The following is a 17128-nucleotide window of genomic DNA, read 5'->3' on the forward strand; positions in this document are numbered from 1 at the left end:
ACACACAATCACGTTTCCCCACAGATTTATGGGAATGCATGGGGTATTTAATTTGATCTGTGAAGAACAGATGTACAGGTTGATTGATATCTTAACAGAGACCACAGACAAATATAAATGACTAATTCAAATCCCTAAAACAAACTTTTTTTGAATTTATAAATATATATTTATTTTAGCATTGCTTTATTTATGCATTGATTTTCCAATTCAGAATGTCTCCACAGGGAGGTTTGTCAGATTTAGTTAACATTTAGGAACAATTTGTCCCAAAATTGAGAAATCAAAAATGAGGACATAGCTTCATTCAAACATTTTGGAACAGTAAGATTTTTCATGTTTCTTCTCTTCTGCTCACCAAGTCTGCATTTATTTGATCCAAAGTACAGCAAAAACAATCAAATTTTTAAAAATAGTTTACTATTTAAAATACCTGTTTTCTATTTGAATATATTTTAAAATGTCATTTATTCCTGTGATTTCAAAGCGGAATTTTTGCATCATTACTCCAGTCACATGATCTTTCATAAATCATTCTAATTTTCAGATTTGCAGCTCCAAAATGTATTATTATTATTATGTTGAAAACAGCTGACTAGAATTTTTTTTAGGTTTCTTTGATGAAGAACAGCATTTATCTGAAATAAAAATCTGTGTAACATTAAAATGTCTCTATCATCACTTTTGATCAACTTAAAGCATGATAACTAAATAAAAGCATTAATTTCTATAATCCCCCCCACCAAACCCTTTGATCACAGGAATACATTACATCTTAAAATATATTCAAATAGAAAACAGTTGTTTTAAATAGTAAAAATAGTTTATAATTTGACTGTTTTTGCTGTACTTTGGATCAAATAAACGCAGGCTTGGTGAGCAGAAGCAGTTCTTTAAAAACATGAAAAATCTTACTGTTTAAAAACTAGTATATATAGCCTCCCCAGAGACCACTTAGTCTTAACAGATCCCCTAAAGCGTGCAGTAGGTTTGGTGGAGGGGGGTAATTGAGAATGAATGGGGGAAAGTCACGTGAGAGGAGGCAATGCCTCCATCCCCAAATGATTGAATATGACTGGTTACGATTGGCTGTGATTGGTTCATGTGATAAATCCCACCTCTTTTTTGATTGTGCACATTTCGTGTTTGAAAATCAGTCTGAATGAACAATAAAATGTTGTTAATGGGAAGACTACTTTAAAAAAGTAAGTACACAATCCACACATTAAGAAATAACAACTTTGTTATGTCAAAATAAGACTTAAAAATGGCATGATAACAAGATCAGCTTGGTGACATTTTAAGTAGATCACCTTGACTGTGAAAAAATTCAAAAATAGTTAAAAGTTAACTATTAAAAAGAAAATCTGAACATAAGTTGACAAATAAAATATATTGCTTTAAACATATGCGTTGAGTTATTATTGTGGAAAAAATGTAAAATGCTTAAAAACAGAAACTTAATGAGATTCATACTTGGCTTTATAAACTAGAATATTATTTAAAGGAGAAGTCCACTTTACAGATAATGTACTCACCCCCTTGTCATCCAAGATGTTCATGTCTTTCAGTCGTAAAAAAGTATGTTTTTTGAGGAAAACATTTCAGGATTTTTCTCCATATAATGGACTGCTATGGTGCCCCGAGATGGAACTTCCAAAATGCAGTTTAAATGCGGCTTCAAATGATCTCAAATGCGGTTGTAAATGATCCCAGGTGAGAAAGAAGGGTCTTATCTAGTGAAACGATTGGTTCTTTTCATAAAGATAATACAAATTATATATTTTTTAATGTCAAATGCTCGTCTTGTCTTGCTCTGCCTGAACTCTGTGTATTCTGGTTCAAGACAGTTAGGGTATGTCGAAAAAATTCCAATCATATTTTCACCCTCAACTTCAAAAATCATTTCAAAATCATCCTACATCACTGGAGAAGTTCTGACCCAATCTTTGCAAAGTGAACATGCAAAGAAGATCAAACACCCTTAACAAAAAAGATAAAACAGCAATACATGATGATGAACATGAGATGGGAGTTTTTTGACATACCACAACTGCCATGAACCAGGAAAAAACAGTTTGGGAAGAGCAAGACAAGACAAGCATTTGACATGAAAAAGTATATATATATTTATTGTATAATAAATCGGGGCACCATATCAGTCCATTATATGGAGAAAAATCCTGAAATGTTTTCCTCAAAAAACATAATTTCTTTACGACTGAAGAAAGAAAGACATGAACATCTTGGATGACAAGGGGGTGAGTACATTATCTATAAATTGTTGTTCTGGAAGTGGACTTCTCCTTTAATGTAAAAATATAAAGTAGATTTTTTTTCCTGATAGTTTAAGTAATGTTTATTTAACCAAGAAAATGTGACCATGACATGAATTTACATTTGATTCAGAAATTAAAATAAATAAATGTGAAACTTCTCATTTTTGTTCAATATCAGGCTCCTATGAGTTCAGTAATTTCTCTGTAATGGCATTGAACATGTTCTTTTCATTGCCATTAAAGTGAAGTAACTGAACATAAACATAGGAGCCTGAGAAAAATGCTAATTATAGAAGAAAATTTCAAGCTGCACTTAAAGGCTTTTGCATCTGAACTCTTCATATATAAAGGCTTGTGTTTGTGTGTGTGTGTGTGTGTGTGTGTGTAAGCATATATGAGCAAATTCACATAAGAACTATCATAGGCCAAATTGTCCCCAGAGGCAAACTCTCACAAACAGCAAAACAGACGCAAAATTACATAAGCACGCAAAAATCTATAAGAGAGGTCTCCGTAGAGATGTATAAAAACAAACTACAGAAGTACTCTTACATCAAAACGGACAAACAGGCAAAGACTTTCACAAACAATGTTTTTGACCCGTTTCCGATTCATCCACGCACCTCGCACATAAACACGCCGATACACGCACACACACTGCTTCCAGCTAAATACGAACAGGCCTGAAGGCATTTCCAGAAAACTTTCAGCCCTTGGGAAAGAGGCTGCTTGTACAAATGATTCTATTAGATTAGAGCTTTTGTGCGGCTGCCATATGCACAAAGCATCCTCTCCAGTTCTTATCTGCTCACAGCTCGTTTGTATAATTGTAAGCACTAAACACTTTGTGAAACTCCCGAACGGGTCTCAATCAAACCCAAAAGAGCAACAGCATCATTTGAGCTCATCTAAACACAAGAATGACTTTTCCCGCTAGTATTTATTCATTCATAGACAGTCGGTTTATGTTCTTTATTGGACCCTTGACTTGTTTGCCCAGAAGGCTTAAAGCAGCCATTCTGACTCCTGCTCTCTAAGGAGACTGATAGTAATTATGTTTGTGTCAGAGCTCAAGGTGCCCTGGCATTGATAAGCCATTTAGTCCGTGTATAAAAACATGGCTCGCTGTCAAACACGGATTTGAACCGGACTCTGAGAGAGCGATGCCGTCCGGCCATTGGCTGTGATTCACACCCCAGTGAACTGCCCACCTAGACAGCATTTTTGGGCATCAAAGGTACATTTAAACACTGGATTTGTTTCAAAACCAACTGAGCTACACACCTAGCCAGAATTTGTGAATATCAAAGGTCCATTCGAACACTGGCTGTCTTTCAAAACCTAGTGAGCTGCTTATCTAAACAGCATTTTTCCACATCATAGGCGCATTAAATCCGATAAGAACATTTAAATGTGCCTGTAATGCCCAAATTTCTGTCCAGTAGGCAGTAGGCGGCCCACTAGGTTTTAAAACACAGCCAGTGTTCTGTCTCATTTGCTCGTTACTTCCTCTGTGCCACACAGAGTAATATGATAATGTGGAGTTACTGGCTCCTCACGCGTGGCGGTTCTCCCCTGCAGCAGGGCGCTCCATCATGTTGAGGAATGGTGTTTTTTAGGCTATGGCTTGTTTTTGGCACTAATATATTCACATTACGGTGCTGTAACAGCATGGCTGAAGCCAGTAACAGTCCCTAGGTGGACAGGGAGTCTACCAAAAAAAAAAATCTGCAATTACCCCTCGACTGGACACGCATGAAAGTTATGGTACAATTACGCTGGAGTAAAAAACAATCCAATATATCAATTAGGCGAAGTCAATTAGGACAGCTCCCCATTTAAGAGGGAAAATTTGCTGGTGGAGGCTGTAGGCTAAAGCAAGCTGCTAGGAAAGACAAAGTGACTTGCACAGATGAGTTTTTTTTTTTTTTTTTTGCTTTACATTCTTGCTCTCTTTTTCTGAAAGAAACTACACTGCAAATGAAATCTATTGTGGAAAAAATAAAATAAAATAAAAAATAAAATACTTTCTTGTTAGTCGCATGATTACGTGATGTGAATTGGCCTTCAGGCCAGTGACTTGCAGAGAATCTCTGCCACCTCAGGATGCTGAATCATCATTATCATCTTTTTAAGATTCTGCTTATTGAGCACCTGATTGTCTTCAACCTTTCGACGTCTGACCTTCTGGAACCTCTGGCTTCTCACCTCAGTTTGTGGTGACCTTTGTCTTTGTAGGGTATGATGTCCAGAGATGTTTCCTCCCATGTCTCCGTGATGCCTTCCAGTGTCTGTAAATCAGAGGTCAGCATTAGGCCTTTTAATGTTAGCAGTAATCTTTCCAGACACATTGCACCTCAGCACTAAGTGGCACATTGTATGAAATGGAAGGGCAGCCATTGTTAGATGGCTAGTGACAGGGAAAGAACGTTGTTTTGGGCCCCTGCAACAATAAACATCACAGATGGAGTCTTTCTAAAAAATCCAGACGTGCCAATGACACTTCTCATTTACTGTATATATTTTAAAACCTAGCAAGCAATACATAGACAGCATTTCTGGACATCATTCAAACATTTAAACACCAGCTGTCTTTTAAATCCCACTGAGCTGCTCACCTAGACAACATTTTTAGGCATCACAGGCACGTCTGAACACTTGCTGCATTTTGGGCATCAGAGGTACATTTAAAGATTTAAGCTCTAGCTGCATTTTAAAACATAGTGAGCTGCCTACATAAACAGTTTCATGAGTCATAAGGTCTTGTAAAATATTTCAAAATCTAGGAAGCTGCCTAGTTTGAATTTTTGCCTATTATACAGTTGAAGTCAGAAGTTTACATCCTCCTTTCAGAATCTGCAAAATGTTAATTATTTGACCAAAATAAGAGGGGTCATACAAGATGGATGTTATTGTTTATTTAGCACTGACCTAAATAAGATATTTCACATAAAAGATGTTCACATACAAGAGAAAAGAATAATTGCATTAAAAGCTGGGGGGTAAAAACTTTTTGAATTTAAAGATCAGGGTAAATTTAACTTATTTTGTCTTCTGGGAAACATACAAGTATCTTCTGTAGCCTCTGAAGGGCAGCACTAAATGAAAAAATATGATATTTAGGCAAAATAAGAAAAATGTACACATCTCCATTTCTGTTCAAAAGTTTTCACCCCCCGGCACTTAATGCATGGTTTTTCCTTCTGGAGCATCAGTGAGCGTTTGAATCTTTTGACCTCAACTGTAGGTACATCTCAATGCTCAATGAGTTTTTTTCTCAAAAAGTGAGCTGCTAATCAAGGCAGGATTTTGTTGTATTAAAGTCACATTAACATTCTGCGAATTTTTGTGGACAAAATCCACTTCTTTTAAGGAATCCAGATGATCAGAAAATGTGAGAATGAGTTCGCCACACAGATTTTGCAACTGGTTGAAGTTCAAATCCATGTTAATCAACATTAAGCTGTTTGGTTTTAATGTAACTTCTGTATGAGCTGTGAATCATACGTCGCTATACTATTGATCATTGACCCTTTGCAGCAAGTTTGATTGACAGGCAATCTGACCAATCATGATGCTGAATCTGCCATTTTGTGGGGCAAACAAACCAGACAGAAGAGTAGATTAACATCTGTAAACCTGAACTAGAAAAATTTGTATGTATTAACATCTTTCCACAGTTGAAGCAAGATACTTTGTTTCTTCATGTTTATTTTGTGCTGTAACTAGTAATAAGGAAGAGATAATCAGTTCATGTGCTGCTTGAACTGAGTCGCTACAGCAACCAATCACAAAACATTAAAAAGCCAAAAAAATGTCTTTATTATTTGAACTTCTTACAAAATGACAAAATTTGAAAGCTGAGATTTTGTTTCATACCAAAAGTTTGAGTGTTGTGAAAAGTTGTCAGTGTCCTTTTTTCTCCGCTATGTATTTTTCATTGAGTGAGAACATGATGTGTGGCGGGAGAGCGCCATGGCTTGTCGGACACAGCAACAGTAACGAAGCTTCAATAGAAAATGAACCATTTTTGCTCACGAAATTTGGCCGGAAATTACATGCGACCGCACCTTTAGAGCTAAAAAGACAGCCATCTATATTGTGAGTACGTTAGGTGACTAGTGACAGGGAAATACCATTAATCGTGGCCCCTGCAACAATAAACGTCAGAGACGGGGTATTTCCAAAAACACCAGGCGTGCACCACGCCAGCGATTCTTCTCATTTAAACTCTATCTGTCTTTCTCTTTTTCTCTCTCTGCAAGTGACTTCTAGGTGAACCGCTCTGTGCTTTGGGGGTTATGAGGGTTTGCTCTCCCATTGCCGCTCTCGAACCAAAGCTGTGTTGTTGTAACCTCTGCGAGCGCAGAGCAGAACGTCTGGGAATCTCCCTGGGCCGAAAGCGAGAAGAAAGAGAGGAAGAAAGTGGGAGAGAGGGGAGAGAGGAGTACAGCCTCCCACAGTCTGACAGCTGGACAGGGCAGCTCTCCTCTGCAGGGGCAGTAAAGGCTGCGCTGAAGGAAATTAAGCGCAAGGCTCATTTCCCCTGTGGCGGCCACACATGACCTGCGACTGCAGCCTGGGGACAGACGCCTCCAGCAGCACAGCGCTCATACTGTACTGTGCTATTACTGAACACAGTCCAGGAAATTTTCCTTTTCAAGTCTAAAATAGGACTATAAACCAGTCGACTCATTGGCCTGTTTCACAAATCCTGTGTCTGCTTGTACACTAAAGGCATTTCTGCTGTGTAACAGCTCTATGCAGAAAATAAAGTGGTTGATGGTTTACTCCACTGCATATTTCCTCCAATAGCAGCCATAAATTATAATACAAATAATATAATGGACATCGGAAGTGGGCCACTGAGAATTATTACGAACTTGATTGCCATGAAATCTAATTTACACGAGGAGGTGCGATGACATTTATAACCAAATGGTTTACACAGGACACAAAATGCAGTTTTAAACTGTTTAAAGCATCTGGAATCAGTCAGTCTTTACTGAATAAAAAGTGCTCTTTGTGAGTTTGCATCAGGCCTGACATAGGAGTGTTTTTCAAGCAATGGGAGATTTATACTTCTCTCAGTATTATGTTGCTTCATAAAAGCCAATATTACAAAATATAGTTTTAATAAAAAAGTTTACAGTACATGTTCAACATTTTTCTCATGAGTTCTACAAAAGCCTGTTTCTGAATCAGAGTATAAAATGAATAGATACACTATAGTTTAAAAGTCGGTAAGCTTTTTTGTTTTTTGTCGTTAGCATTTACTAATGCATTATTAAAATCACAAGTTGTGTTTGTTAACATTAGTTAATGCACTGTGAGCTAACATGAACAAACAATGCAAACGACTGTATTTGTATTAAGCAACATTAACAAAGATGAATAAATAGTGTAATAAATGTATTGCTCATTGTTCGTTTATGTTAGTTACTACATTAACTAATGTTAACAAATAACACCTTACTGTGTTACTACTTTTTTATGTTTTTGAAAGACGTCTCTTATGCTCATCAAGGCTGCATTTATTTGATCAAAATTTGTGAAATATTTAAAACGTGTTAAACAACTTTTATATTTGAATATATTTTCACATTTAATTTATTTATGTGCATTCTTAATTTTTTTGGAAAGCATGATGCATTTTTTTCAGGATTCTTTGATGAATAGAAATTTCAAAAGAACAGTATTTATTATTTTATTAAAAAAAACTTTGATCAATGCTTTTATGTACTGAATTCTTGCTAAATAAAAACAATAACGTATTTGAAAAAAAACTCAAAGATTATAACATTAGTGTAAAAAGCCAACTGCGATTTAATTTCTTGTGAATGTGACTTCAACTGACCCTTCGCAAAAACCCGCCCTCCTTACTGTTGCTATGTCGCTCTCACACTACACATCATGTTCTCACACAGTGAAAAATACATCACGGAGCAAAGAGGAAACTGACAACACGCCAACAAACAAAACACAACCGGTTACTTCCAGTATAAAACAGTCTAAGCTTTAAAATGTTGTCATTTTTTTTAAAGAAATTCAAACAATAAATACCATTTTGTGGCTCTTTAATGTGTGGTAACAGATTACCTTGTTAGATCAATCGACACATAAACCAGTTTTTCTTATTTACTTAAAGCACAAAATAAACATGAATGAACATCAGAACATATATTATTTCAAACGCAGAAAGACGTCAAAGTTAATCTACTCTCCTGTCTGATTTGTTTGTCGGACAAAATGGCGGATTCGTTATGATTGGTCAGATCGCCTGTCAATCAAGCTGTCTGCAAACAGTCAATTCACTCAGTGTGACTTTGAAATTGTAAATATACTTGTCATAATTGTGACTTATTTCACAATGTGATTATATTTCGTATTTTAAAGTTCATCACATAATAGTATTTTTTACTCTAAGGCAGAAACAGGCTTCAATATTCAGTATGACATGCAGCAAAACTATTTTATACCTTTATTGCTGCTCATATGCTGTAAAGCGGATACCAAATGGGAACCCAAAAGAACATACGCCTGCAGCACCACAAATGCAATGTGCCTAAGTTTTGAAATGAATAAAAATCTGACTGTATAACACAGCAGTTCGATAGCTTTCATGAACACCACTGCCTCTACATTCAACTGTTTGGCTAATAAAAACCACATCTGCACTGCTGCCAGACTCTTAGGCTGGGGCTCTCAGCTGTGATTCTCTGCTGGGTTCGGTCTGACTACCGGATGTCACCCTGAGGATATCGTCTTTGACCTTTCAAACCTGACCTCTGACCATAATCCTCCTGGCAGTGACTTTCCTTTTCTCTTTAACATACTGAACCTCTGAGGATCTTATGCACTGCGAGAGGAGCAGAGAGAATTGAACCTTGATGAACCTACAGTCCTTCACAGAGACAAAAGTAATAGAAACAAAACAGTTATATTCGAGTAGGGTTTCACGGCCTCAAACTATCTGAATCATATCACATGCTTTTAAGCATTTATTTTTTTCCTATGAGGTCCACTTATTATGTCATCATTTGGTTTTCAGGTTTCCACAATGTTTTAAGTGAAAGTTTCAGTAGTTTTCAAATACTCCTTGAAAGGATCAGGAACAATTAAATTTATGTTTTGCTTTCAAAAACCTAAATCAAATACACTGATCTGAAGAACCTAATAACAAATAAAAAGGGCATTGTTCATTTCAAATAAACAATACACAGTGGCAAACTCAAAAAACGCAAACAGAGGAAAAACTGATGAGAAAAAGCGCTCTTTGTTGTACTTCAGATTCAGAACTCTGTTCTCTGTAAAATCACTGAAGAGTCTTTTTAAGTCTGAAGTGACAAATGAAAATAAATGAACCCAAATGAGAAAGAAAGAGTTCTGAAGAGGGATAGCATACCTGTTCGATGGAGAGCTCTTTGCTGGCTGCTCCTGATATGTCACTGATACGTTCAGCATGGTGGTCCAAACCCAAAGCCACAATCTTCTCCAGAGTAAAGTCTGCACTGGTCGGGTCAAATGTTTGCTGCACCTCTTGCCTTATTTGATCCCAATGTCTAAAATAAACAGATTCACACAGACTTTTGAAGATAAAATCTGACTGGCCAAAACGCTTTGACATTGACACATGAATTTGAGCTCAAATAGGGCGGAAAAACCTTATATCAAAGCCATTTGATCTAATCCAAAACCTAATGAGCCGCCTACGGGCCAGCATTTTAAGACAACATACACGCAGTTTTCAACATGCAGGCTTTTTTCAAACGGTAGGCAACTTAATTACGCTGCACTGAACACATTGCACTAAAATTAAATAAATACATGAGAATTAGGTAAGAGATACTTGAACAGTTTAATTTCAATACCGATAAGTATTTAAAAAAAGTTTATAATACATACACTCCGTTCAAAACTTTGGGATCAATTAGACTTATAAAGTTTTTTAAAGAAGTCTACAGAAGATTTGATTAAAAATACAGGAAATGTTATTAGAGTATAAAATATTGGTTTCTATTTTAATATTCTTTAAAATAAAATGTATTCCTGTAATGCAAAGCAGAATTTTATTTAGCCATTATTCCAGACTTCAGTGTCACATGATCCTACAGAAATTATTCTAATAAGCTAATTTATTATCAATGTTGGAAACTGCCAAATATTTTTTGGAACCTGTGATACTTTTGTAGTATAATACTTTTGTAGGATCTTTAATGAATAAAAAGTTAAAAAGAACAGCATCTTTTCAAAATATAGCAATTTAACGCATCTATGTAGAATGAAAGCATTCATTTCTTTCAAAAAAAGTTTGAAAAAAATTATATTTTAAATGAATGCTGTAGTTTTTAACTTTTTGTCAAATAATCCTGATTTTTCCTTTATAAAAGTACAAAAATGTGTATATTTAAATAGAAAAACTGTATTTGACATTGAATAATATTTCATAAGTATATTTCATACATCGTAATAATATTTCTGAAAGGCTCCAAAAAAATATTAAGCAGCACAACTGTTTCCAACATTGATAATAAATCAGCATACTAGAATGATTTCTGAAGGATCATGTGACACTGAAGACTGGAGTAATTATGCTGAAAATTCAACTTTGATCACAGGTATAAATTCGATTTTAATGTATATTAAAATAGAAAAATTGTATTTCACATTGCAATAATATTTCACAATATAATTTTTTTTCTGTATTTTTGATCAAATAAACAAGCATAAGAAATTTCTGTAAAAACATTACAAATCTTACTGATCCCACACTTTTGAACGGCAGTGTGAAATATTATATATACAATATTTAATCTTTTCTAAATACTCTTTAGTATTAGACAAAGTTCAGCATAGATCATCTTATCCAGTGTTCACATAGGTCAAAATGCCTAAATAAACATGCTTATACAGTTCAACAGTTTTTGAAAGACAGCTATTGTGTAGGCCTTTAGGAGAAATGAGGTTGCTAATTCATTAATCATAATATCTAATGAAATTCTTAAGCTAAAATTCCAGAGAATGTGTGCTATTTGGAGTATTTTATGAGCTGAAGAAAGACACTCCACTGCGCTGTTTAGTCATAAAAGACTGGTCATGTTGACGGTCAGATTTTGTCATAATAAGCAGGTGTGACGGGCGACGACAGCGCAAGGATTGAATTCTCCCGTGAGAGATCCCGCAGCAATGACGCACAGCTTGTTGTCTTCTCTCAAAGAAATCCACAGAGACCGTCAGCACATCTGATCCACAACAAAACACCACACCGCTATTTAAAAAAAAAACATCCTGCCAATGACTGGCCCCTCTGAGATCGGGCCCAAGCATTCTGGGACGCGATCTCTCCTACGAGTGCCTGTTTTTCTTTCGCTCCTCTTGTCTCCTGTTCTGTCGGTCATGGACTTCTGAGGCTGGAGCTCTGTTTATTTTCATCTGCTTCCCTGATGTGCTGCGCCGGCCAGCGGGAGACGCTAACAGGGATCTTTCAGAGGGTTACATCAGTGTGATTAGCCGGCTGTCATCAGGGGAACGTGAGGCCTGTCTCTGCCGTCTCCACCAGGGCTGTTGTAGCACGCCTGATTGGGGCCGATGGGCTGTTGTTTTGGGAATGCCAGATCCAATCAGATGGCTTAGGGAGCGAATGACAGGACAGAAGAAAAACGAAGAACGGAAAACGTCGCCTTGCTCTCGGCAGGGATGGCGCCGGAGTGCACAAACGCTCTGCGTGATAGAAAGGGGAGAGGTGACGAGCTGTAACTGAGGGCTGGCTGTCAAAGTCTGGGATTACAGCTGATCCTAGAACAGCAATTGGCACCAAACCTCTGATGATTATCAGCCAGACTTTACAGCAGGCCTCAGGTCACAAGCTACAGAGGGCAATATCTCGAACAGAGAGAAGTTACAAAGAGCGGTTGTCCGCCGAAGACATAACATGAAAGACGACAGTGTCATTTTGTCAGGAACCACTCTTGATAAGGAGGATTAGTGAGAGAATGACACTTCATTATGCTGAGGACACTGATTCATGTGTGTGTGTGTGTGTGTGTGTGTGTGTGTGTGTGTGAGCCCCCCACCTCTCTCTCATGGCTGGATTTCTAAGGTCTGTGATCAGTGGGATGATTTTCTTAAACTGTGTGATCCTGCTCTTCGAGAAGTCCACAACCTCCCAGTGCTTGTCCTGAAAGAACACACACACACACACACACACACACACACACACATTTGCAATAGTCAGGAACCCACTGCAGGCTGCAGTGTGAAATGCTGAGTGCTGTGTTGTGATGGACTGATCCCCTGTCAGTGGAAAAGCACCCAAAGGGTCTGAATCAAGCAGGTGTTTCTAATCTGCTTAAAGCTAAATGTCAGGATAATGAGAAGCTGGTGAGAAGAGAAGCTAAATTAGCTTTAAAGGGTAATTAGCTACACAAAAGGGCTTTTATCACAGTTACAAAGAGAAACGAAGAAATTAGAGTCTCTGCTGGACCCTAATGAAGTAGCATCAGTATGTGTGTGAGTACAGTAGATGATGAGTGAGACAGTGAGACATCACTGACGCCGCTGATAGCAGTTAAGTGGGTCCTGATGGCTGCTAGTTTTTTTATGCGAAAGGTCTCTACAAGGTCTTAGTACTCAATCTGTTAATTGTGGTGCTTAATTAAATTTACAAATTAAAAGTGCATATTAATAAATCTTATATATATTATTTATATACACTGCTGTTTAAAACTTTGGGATCAGTAAGATTTTTAATGTTTTCTACAGAAGTTTCTTATGCTCATCAAGGCTGCGTTTAGTTGATTAAAACTCCAGAAAAAAAAATATTATTGTGAAGTATTATTACAATGTACAATAACGTTTTCTATTTTAATATACATTAAAATCTAATTTATTCCTGTAATCAAGGCTGAATTTTCAGCATCATTACTCCACTATTCAGTCTCACATGATTCTTCAGAAATCATTCTAATATGCTGATTTATTATCAATGTTGGAAACAGTTGTGCTGCTTAATATTTTTTGGAACCTTTGGTACTTTTTCAGGATTCTTTGATGAATAAAAGAACAACATTTATATAAAACAGAAATCCTTTCTAACAATATGTACTACCGTTCAAAAGTGTGGGATCAGTACATTTTTATTCTTATTTTGAAAGAAATTAATACTTTTATTCAGCAAGGATTTAAATGCTAAATGAAAGCAATTTAACAAAAGATTTAAACTGATAAAAAGTGATAGCAAAGACTTACATTGTTAAAAAAGAATTATATTTTGAGTAAATGCTGTTCTTTTTAACTTTTTATTCATCAAAGAACACTTAAAAAAAGAGTCACAGGATCCAACATAGATCATTTGAATAATAAATCAGCATATTAGAATGATTTCTAAAGGATCATGTGACACTTAAGACTGGAGTAAATTACTGTAATGGCTAATGAAAATTCAGCTTTGCATCACAGGAATAAATTATATTTTAAAGTATATTTAAATAGAAACCATTATTTTATATTGTAATAACATTTCGCAATATTACAGTTTTTATCTAATAAATGCAGCCTTGATGAGCATAAGAGAATTCTTTAAAATTTTACAAATCTTACTGATCCCAAACTTTTGAACGGCAGTGTATATTATACATATTACCACACCTGGAAAAAAACAAGAGTCTGTGCTGAAAACCTAAAATATGAAGATGAAACATGTGCATCACTTCCAGGTATGTTTGCAAATCAAAAAGAGCAAAAAGACATTACAATATATGTTACGGTTTAAATGTTTGCGATTAGTAATCTTTTTGAAATAAGTATGCTCAGCAAGGCTGTATTTATTTGATCACAAATACAGTAAAAACAGTAATATTATTACAATTTAAAACAATGTTTTCTATTTTAATATATTTTAAAATGTCATTTATTCCTGTGATGACAAAGCTGTATTTTTGGCAGCCATTACTTCATTGTTAATTGTCAACTGATTCCTCAGAAATCCTTCTAATATGCTGATTTGGAGCTGAAGAAATTTATTAAAAATCAAAATTTTCAGTCTTACTGACTCAAAACTTTTGAACTTATTAAATATTAACAAGTATTTCAAGCAAGTACGTATTTACATATTTTTTATATTTAGTATTTATGTATTTTTTTTAGTGTTATATTTTGATACATTTTCTTATGTAACTGTATATAGTATCTGTACTATTCTAGAGTAACACTGTTTATTGGAAACTCCCGTAAATGTCAGTTTGGCCTCTGAACTGACTAAAGCTGAGTTTACACCAGTTGTGTAGGGTATGATGGCTTGCCTTGAACTCTCTGCTGAGTGTGTGGAGTTTCTTGAACATGGTCTGGGCGGTGTTGTTCATGGTCTCGGTCTGTAGAGAGGCCAAGTGACCCCCCTTCCACTCCTCCCACAGAGCCTCCCACTGCTGGGCGATCTCCCATACCTTCTGCAGGTAATTCACATCCTACAAACACACACACATAAACACAATCTAAACATTACGGTATACTGTACCAGAAGGGACCTTCACCAGTAGTATCAATATTGTTCGATTTGCCGTCATGCAGGACCAGTGAATCGCCCTCAGCCTGTTTGTGCTTTGTTGTGCTGCTTTGTGTTGTGTGTCTGTGTTGTATTGTATGAAAAAAAGTTTTTATTACTGTAACAGCAGTGAATACGCACCTTCTCTAGAGCGAGGATGTCTTTAGAGGCTGGATGTTCAATATTAAAGATGTTGAGACCATAGCTTATGTTCTGCTCCTCTTCTTTAAGAGCCTCCAGCTGGGCATGCAGCTCTGACACCTGCTGCAGTGCAGAATCTGGGGCTACACTGCTGCCAAATGGACCTGCGCATACATACACACACAAATAAAACCGTATACATGAAGACAAAGATAAGACCACACACACAAGCATACAGATGCATATGCTTAATGATGAAAAAAACTGCACATTCAGCTGTCATTTCCCTAGAGAGCAGCTTGTCGCTCTAAAAAAAGCTCTATGGATTTCTATTGGCCAGAAAGTTAGCAAAGTGAGCATGTTTCTCACAATGTGCTATTAATGTGGTTTCACAGTTGGGAGCTCAGCAGGTCAGTAGGTCTCTTTCCTGAGCAGAGTGTGAGTTCTGGCTCGGACCCAGCTCCGCTCACAAGCCCGGACTCCCACGATCCACGCGCACTTGCGACAGCTTTGATTTACGAGATATTTGATCTTTTGAAAAGCGCCTCATTCATCTCAGGACAGCAACACACAACGTGTACAGTAACACACTCGCATAGACACCAGCAGGGGCCGTTATCTATAAAGGCCTCCGTGATATGTTTATAGGCGCGACTGTTTACGTCTGTCAGCGTTTATAATGGATTCCATCAAACACACTGGCTAAATCGCATATGAGCATCTCCGGCAATTACAGAAAACACACATTTACACAATTCTGCATTAAGGCGAGCCATTAAGCAGCATGTGAAGATCCATTGGGGATCTCCAGTCAATATTTGCGTAAAGTCTGGTTTACTGAAGCATTTAGCACTTGCTGAAGTGCGTCGCTAGAGCAGAACGAATTCAGGAGCACGGGTGTTGAGAGGTTTGATGACGCCCATTCTCTCTCTCCGTTGTGCCTGACTAAAACGTAAAGGAAAATCTAATTAGCAAATGTTAAAATGTGCTAAATTTTTGATAAATCTGCCTTGGAGACTTTAACCAATCATACATGTTTAATTGGCTCTGCGCTGAGAAACGCAATGTCGTATTTTTCCTGCGTGCCGGATCTGAGAGGAAAAGTCACGCTGGGTCCATGGAGAGCAGGAGATGAGATTTTGAAGGGGCACCTTGGCAGGGGCCAGTAGTATGTGTTTGGACTGAATGAGTGTGATATTATTGAAACCGTCTCTCTCTCTTGAATACAAATTTCTCCCTGCACAAAGCTGCTTCCTGGCCTCATTAACCTGAAGGAGCCCGCCATTGTTTGCAGGAACAATCCAAACAATCCCGCCGTTCTCAACAAGTTGCAGCTGCCGCCCACGTTCGGAAATTCTGGGGTTGTGGGAAATAATGACAGTGAGCGCTGAGCGCGTTCGCCACGTGTTGATTTAGCGCGTTAATCGGCTGTGCCAAAACTCCAACTTTGTCTGAATCGAGACGGAGAGGCTTTTGGATACATACTGGGAGGAGAAGAACATAGGAGGAAAAGACGCAGGGAAGGAATGGCAGGAGATCAAACCGAAAAACAACAGACTTCACAGAGCTATCAACGATCACAAGGTAACGCAAACACAATGGAAACGAGATGGGGCGCGAGCGAGCAAAGAAGTGCGAGAATAATGGAAGAATGAAAGCGGAGGGAAGGAAAAGTAGGACGAAAACTCTGTCCTCTTTGATACAGTTCGGCACAACGTGACTTTGTTCGTGAAGAGAGGTGGCAGCGTGAGACAGAAAAAAGAATTTTTCAATCCCGTTTTTAATAGAGCAGAGAATAAACAGCAGAGCAGAGACACCAGCAGGAGGTGGAGCAGCATTACGGGACAATGAGAGAGAGACAGAAAGAAACAGAGCGGCAGAGTGCAGTCAAGGGCAGGATGTCAGCGTGACGGTCACTTCTGCTGTAGGTGAGGCTCCATGGCGTTCTGAAACATTATCTCAAGGCTAATTGGTTGTGATGTGCCGTGGGGCATGTGGGAGGTTGATGGCTCTACCCAGCACTCCCCGCCACGCAGAACACCCACGGTCCCAGAAAGCAAAGGCCTGCGGTGCCGCCCATGTAGCGAGCTGACCTACAGAAAAAGAGGCATGCTGGGATGTGAAGCTCACAGTAGGGTCTGAGACAGCACTGGCAGTCGTCCTACTGACC

At 37.6% G+C, this 17128-nt stretch overlaps 1 protein-coding gene across 1 annotated transcript in view; it reads right to left on the reverse strand.

The window, feature by feature from the left end:
* Window positions 1-17128, reverse strand: part of dnah2 (dynein, axonemal, heavy chain 2) — a 179045-nt gene that overhangs the window by 104013 nt on the left and 57904 nt on the right. Inside the window, exons 24-28 of the mRNA XM_051115409.1 lie at window positions 14959-15122; window positions 14579-14740; window positions 12353-12456; window positions 9685-9841; window positions 4488-4570 (exon numbers count right to left, since the gene is read on the reverse strand). Of these exons, the coding sequence (XP_050971366.1) occupies window positions 4488-4570; window positions 9685-9841; window positions 12353-12456; window positions 14579-14740; window positions 14959-15122 (670 nt within the window). The remainder of the gene's footprint in view (window positions 1-4487; window positions 4571-9684; window positions 9842-12352; window positions 12457-14578; window positions 14741-14958; window positions 15123-17128) is intronic.

The sequence above is a fragment of the Labeo rohita genome, chromosome 7 (genome assembly GCF_022985175.1).
Source record: "Labeo rohita strain BAU-BD-2019 chromosome 7, IGBB_LRoh.1.0, whole genome shotgun sequence".
NCBI classification, from domain to species: domain Eukaryota; kingdom Metazoa; phylum Chordata; class Actinopteri; order Cypriniformes; family Cyprinidae; genus Labeo; species Labeo rohita.